Source organism: Rhyacophila brunnea, unplaced genomic scaffold (genome assembly GCF_057557595.1).
Source record: "Rhyacophila brunnea isolate RB1 unplaced genomic scaffold, BYU_Rbru_1.0 scaffold_6, whole genome shotgun sequence".
Classification (NCBI taxonomy): Eukaryota; Metazoa; Arthropoda; class Insecta; order Trichoptera; family Rhyacophilidae; genus Rhyacophila; species Rhyacophila brunnea.
The window spans coordinates 14,850,756-14,856,755 of NW_028233276.1; the positions used below are offsets into that span (position 1 = coordinate 14,850,756).

At 33.5% G+C, this 6,000-nt stretch overlaps 1 protein-coding gene across 1 annotated transcript in view; it reads right to left on the reverse strand.

Moving 5' to 3' along the window:
* Positions 1-5,373, reverse strand: part of LOC147065258 (choline/ethanolamine kinase) — a 55,820-nt gene extending 50,447 nt beyond the window's left edge. Inside the window, exon 1 of the mRNA XM_085956372.1 lies at positions 5,226-5,373. Within this exon, the coding sequence (XP_085812498.1) occupies positions 5,226-5,234 (9 nt within the window). The 5' untranslated portion in view covers positions 5,235-5,373. The remainder of the gene's footprint in view (positions 1-5,225) is intronic.
* Positions 5,374-6,000: the final 627 nt, after the last annotated feature.

Below are 6,000 nucleotides of genomic sequence, written 5' to 3' on the forward strand. Positions count from 1 at the left end.
TATAGTATGTGATACATTACAGTGAATAGGGAACTAAAAATAACATCAAAATTCCAATCTGCAATCGATTTAGCTGTCTGAAACGTTACGAGATGATACGCCATAGCATAAGTAACTCAAGAGTCTAGAATATAATAATTAGACAAGGTAATCGTACCGTCTTAATATGTAATTAATAGGTAAGTAATAATATTTTCTTGTGCTGTGTGCCGTGAGGACGAATTTGAATGGGAAAGAATACAGGAGGGCCACGAGACATGACACTGAAAGCTGACGCAGACTGTGGTACGTCAACACAGGTTTTACTCAATTCCATATCAGGGAACTCAGAAATAATGGGAACTGAAATACCTAACGGGTATGGAGTAACAGGCAACCGATCTCGAGTGTGGGAGAAAAAATAATAAACTTAAACATGTGTAGGTAAAGAATACGCTTGTCCTTATTCTGACAACTGCTCTCGGTTTAGGTATGCGCTGACGCTCATTCAATATTGGTGTATTTGAAAGGTGGTTGTTTTGAATCTGTGGTTCATTTTCGTAGGACATTTACACATTCAAAACCTGCGTCAAAATGTAGTGTATTGGGGAGTAGCTTATCGGAATTATATTTATTAATCTGTTCTGTGTTAAATATGCATCTAAATTGGAATGTAATAGGTATAACCAATTGGAATGGGTTTGCTTGATTCTAATTTGATAAATTTACCTCTAATTTGGTTCCGGTACAAGTCGAACATGTTTCATGTGTGAAATGGTATATGTATTGTAAGTACCAAAATAATTAAGATTTAAAAAAAAACACCCATAAAATCTATTCATCAGATACCTTGTTCAAGTTGTGTTAAAACACAAGACACAAAACACAAAAACCGGTTTTCACAGACGCGGACGATAGGAGTATGAACTTTGATATACTTAGTAAATTAATCTTGGGAGCATAATGACTCGCAGCTCATTCAATCATTAGTCTTATATCCCGTTTACACGTGCATGGATTTACTGCTGACGGTACGTATTATCGCGGCCATAAAAGAAAATGCACGTGTAAACCCGTATTGTCATGCAAGTTGCAAGATTGCATGTATGAATCAAAAAAGTTTGGAAGGTTCTGAATTTTCATCAGTAGGGATTTTTGCGATCTGCGCCTGCGCAGTAGAACGATAGTGGCGAACCTGCCGGCAAAAAAATAAACTATACTCATTTTGAGGTTAACCGATTTTCACTACCTGTCAAATAGTACCAAAAAATTACAACATCACATCTCGCCTACTCTTGAAGAATGAGATTGGAGAGACAGTCAGCACTTTTACAACAGTTCTTGTCACGACAGTTTAAAATACGCACTATTGCTGTCAGTAAATACATGCATGTGTGCAGGCGCTATTAGTCTGAGTAACCAATTTTACTTTCAGATAATAATATGTGAGTAAGTATATGTAGACTTCGTATACCTATGTGTTTTTCAACGTTTTTGATAAGTTGTTTTTAGATAATGAGGTTGAAGCGTAAATTCGTAGATGTGTTACATCGATTATATTGACTATCATCAGTTTATCAGTTTTGAAACCAATAAATTATCAAAAAACAGCTGCCCCTAAGTTCGCAATATTATTATAGATTGCAAAGAGATTGTTACTCGTTATGTAAGATAAGAATGCCCGCATAATTAATAAAACGCGTAGTTACATATTATTTATTTTACTAATTACCTATCTACCCACATAATAATAAAATTATTGTATTTGAAAGAGAATGAATACCTACATAATGTCACTGTTTGAGTTTCGTTAGTCCTGAGAATGCGTATTAGGGCCAAGGCACTCAAGCTTGCAGAACCCATTTCAGCGTGCTTGCAGTTTTATGAAAATAAAATGTAAACATAATAATATGTAAGGAATAAAAACTGTGATCACTTGGAACAGCGTTCGTAAATCAATACTGAAAACAAAATCACAACTTTCGTGGAGATAGATGAGACTGTTTTCGCCTAAAGGTTTAATATTATTTGCCAGTTGATTACATGCCAGAATTTTAAGGGCTATTATCGCATTTTTTCAATTAAGGACTCTGACACAATGTGATACTGCAAGTTTGCGTGCGTTGACGAAAGTTTTACTAGATTCCAGACGTATCCGATTAAAATCTCTAATTGGATAAAAAAAAACATTAAGTAGATAATTGAACTGAACTACTTGGTGTGGTAGGACTCCATTATAAAGGTTACGTTCAGTTATTAAGTAGAATTAACAAAACCATAATTTAAAAAAATACAATTTGAGATTCAATAATCAATCTAATCGGATGAATTTGGAATCAAGTAAGACCACTCGAACTGCAGTGCCGCATATCTCCGCCTTAACTTGTGTCGGACCCAATGTACCCAATTGGAATGGTCTTGCTTGCTGTCTTGGCACTTAGGTACTTACACATACTCTGTTTGCAAAACAATTTAAGAGAGTAGTACTTGTAGTACTTGTAGGTATCTAGTAACAGACTCTTTTGCCAATGATAAATTAATACAGATTGTTAATTTATGCGCTGCCTACGCAAGGCAGTGGAACACATAGGTAATTCGCAATATTGACACTCATGTTTCTGTACAAATATAGCTGATAGTCAACCTTTCGTATCAATGCAGTTTGGCTTCGAATCTTATCTCTCGCACTCCCGGCAGTGTACATTTCACCCGATGGCGCCACTTACGCCAGCTATGTTATTTTTTTGTAAAGACAGTGAAATAAAATATTATGTATTGTGTTGATAAGACGCCCAAAATGCTCATTTGTCATTAGGGCGGTCTTTACAGTAAAGAATAAACAACCACATGACACGTAATTATAAATGACCGAAGTAGATCTATTCACTTATCTATTCACCACCTAATGACGAAAATAGTTTAGTTTATGCAAATGAAGTACCTACTATAATAGCTAACCAGTGGTGAGCTTAGGGACGTAGAGGCCCGACGATTTTAGGACCCCACGATAAAAAAAAAAATTAAAACCATAAATCACACCCTTTAACAGGTGACTAGACGTCCATGATGGCGGAGCGGCTTACGCGTCGTCTTATAATGTCGTGGGTCCCACGATCGAATCCTGGATCTGGCAAATACGCATATTGTTTTTCAATTAAAGCGTTGTAAGTCTAAAGGGTCTAAATGCCAAAAATGTGAAACTGGCATATAACAAAAAAAAAACAATAAAACCATACACAAGTACTATATGAAAACTTACATTTTTATTTTTACAAAGTTACAGAAGAACATCAGTAGATATAATATGATAAGTTTACATAATTCTAAAGATAAAATAAACAAAGAAAGAGTAAAATATTTAAAGATGAACACTACTGAAACATGCTACGTAGAACCCCGCCCATATTTCAATGTATTTACGTAACAAAAATGGTAGAGTTATGAGCTTAGACCCTTCATAATATCATTAGGCTTGGCATATAGATTGCATTGAGGTAAAAAACTTGTTATAGAATTATTTTTGGCACTTAGACCCTATAGACTTTCAACCCTTCAATTTGTGTGTGGAATCAGAGTATGGACCAAATAGTTTGAGAAAATGGCTAACATCTGTTTCTCGTAAAAACAAAAATCTGTTAAACAAACCTCTACTCTGTGGAGGCCCATATGATCATATTTGGATCGGACATGGTCACAAGAAGAAGAAGAAAACAAATTATTATTGACGATGACATACATGTCGCATTTAAGTAATATAAGTGGTTTATTTACAAGTATCTACGACCTACGTATACCTACATTTGAGTGGTTATGGTTATGTCATGGGGACTTTTCATATTAGTTTGAGATTTCGGTATATCATATGATTAGTTTGAGCTTTTTCGGGTACTTTTTTTCATTAAATCTTTTGATAAATCGATTGCGTCAACTACGTCAAAGAAAATCGCCCCTGTAGCCAACATAGACGTTGCATAGGATGTTTGAAGAAACGTGTTGAAAAAAAAATCATCTCATTGTAAATACTAACCCTGAGAATATTCTTCTTTCTTTAGCATTTTGTTTACTTTCTCCAAACGGTGAAATACCTATCTTATTATTAATTAACAAGTAAAATAAACTATCAATGCATCGATAAGTAATAATTTTAATAACCTGCAAGTTTATTCAATAAACTTCCAGTAAGATTCTCATTGGAGAGAAATATGGTATGTTGTTGATATACCTACCTATGAATAATATTTAATAATAAGTAAATACTGATAACATTGAATTATTTCTAGGAAGGAACTAGATAGGTAGGTAGGTAGGTACTGTTATTGTAAATAATAATATTGAATTCAATACTACTACTAAAAAATGTATTGTAAATGAATTATTGACTAATATAGGTATTAGTTATTTAGTTTATAGGTACCTGGTATAAACTAAATAACTAAATTAAATACTAGTTGCCCGGTAGGTACCTGCTCCCTGGAAGGAAACGTGGTGTGGTACAATAAACTATTTGTACCTATTTGACAGATAAGATAACTTTACAAGGAATTTGGTAATGTCAGGTTCAACCAAAGAGATTCAACCATATACCAAATTGCATAGTGATAAAATGAATAAGTGATGAAAGAATTCAGTAATTAGTGGGAGGTACAATAGCATTATTATCATTATACGTGCATGCTTTGCATTTTGTAAAAAACATTCGCATTTTCGCTAATTTCATGGCCAAACAATGTTTCCCTTTGAAAACATTATGTTTTCTACAAGTTTGTAACAAGGACATTATTATCATATTATATTTACATCGGTGCAACAATTCACTGTCTTATAATGGGTAAAATGCGTTATAATTAATTAATTTGCAACTTATACAGATATTATGATTATAGTGAATATTATTAAATTTGTGTACAATGTGCACGTACGTCACTTCAACACCTACTTAAATATTCAGGAAATTCCAGGATTGTGGTTACTACTGAAATATAGAGTATCGAGAATTTCTGAATTACAGTTTTTAATAATTCATCATTGAAATTATTATATTGTCAGCCACTCAGAAGATTTCCGCAAAGTTGTTATTATACCATAGATAATAATTAATAATAATTTATGACAGACCATAATAAATCAATGTTTACAAAAAAAATGTATAAAAACAGCGGTATCTCTATGTAACGAATAATGACAGTAGGAAATACCAATGTTCGAAAATGCGCAGTTTACGACGAAAAATACAATCAAATTATTACCTTTGACATTATGCTGGATCGAGACAATAACAACACACTTTAAATAGTTTATTTCACACAGTTTTCAACGCTTTTCACGGTTCAGATTATTACCGAATAACTCGGTTAAATATAAACGACTCGCGTACGCAAATATAACACGTCGACTGAGTCAGACTTTCGAGAGATTACGTTTCGAACATACCACACCACACCGACTTCGACTTGTCTTGCGCAGTCGCGGCCTCAGTTTTTCCAGCTGATTCCCACCATTTTTACATGTTTCTAACCCCACCATTCACGCCTGAAATATTATAGGCTCTGTTTTGACACTTTCAACCCTAGTGCAAACTCAATACATACAAAGTGATTTTTCAAAGTACAATTAAACTTAAAGTTCAATGTAGTCGTTCTCAAATGTAATTTGATAATATTTGTAACAATGGTAATAGGTATTTATCAATTTTAAATTCTTAAAAAACATTTTTTTTGGTTTAATTAAACCTTTACGTAACTTTACTAATTAAACATCTTGGTAGGGAAATATTGCCAACTCCTAATAAATAACCTTTAATTAGGCTAAAACAACTTGAAGCATCAACATCCAACGGGAGTACCAAAAAATGGTAATTGTGCCGCAGATGCCGTCATGAGCTTTTATATTTTTTTTCACGAAAACAGGTTACACGTGGACAATTTTAACAAATACCTTTTTCTGTCGGCGCATAGACTTTTCGATCCAATAAATTGTTAATTTAAAATTTGGATTTTTCATACATTTTGATGCATCATTATC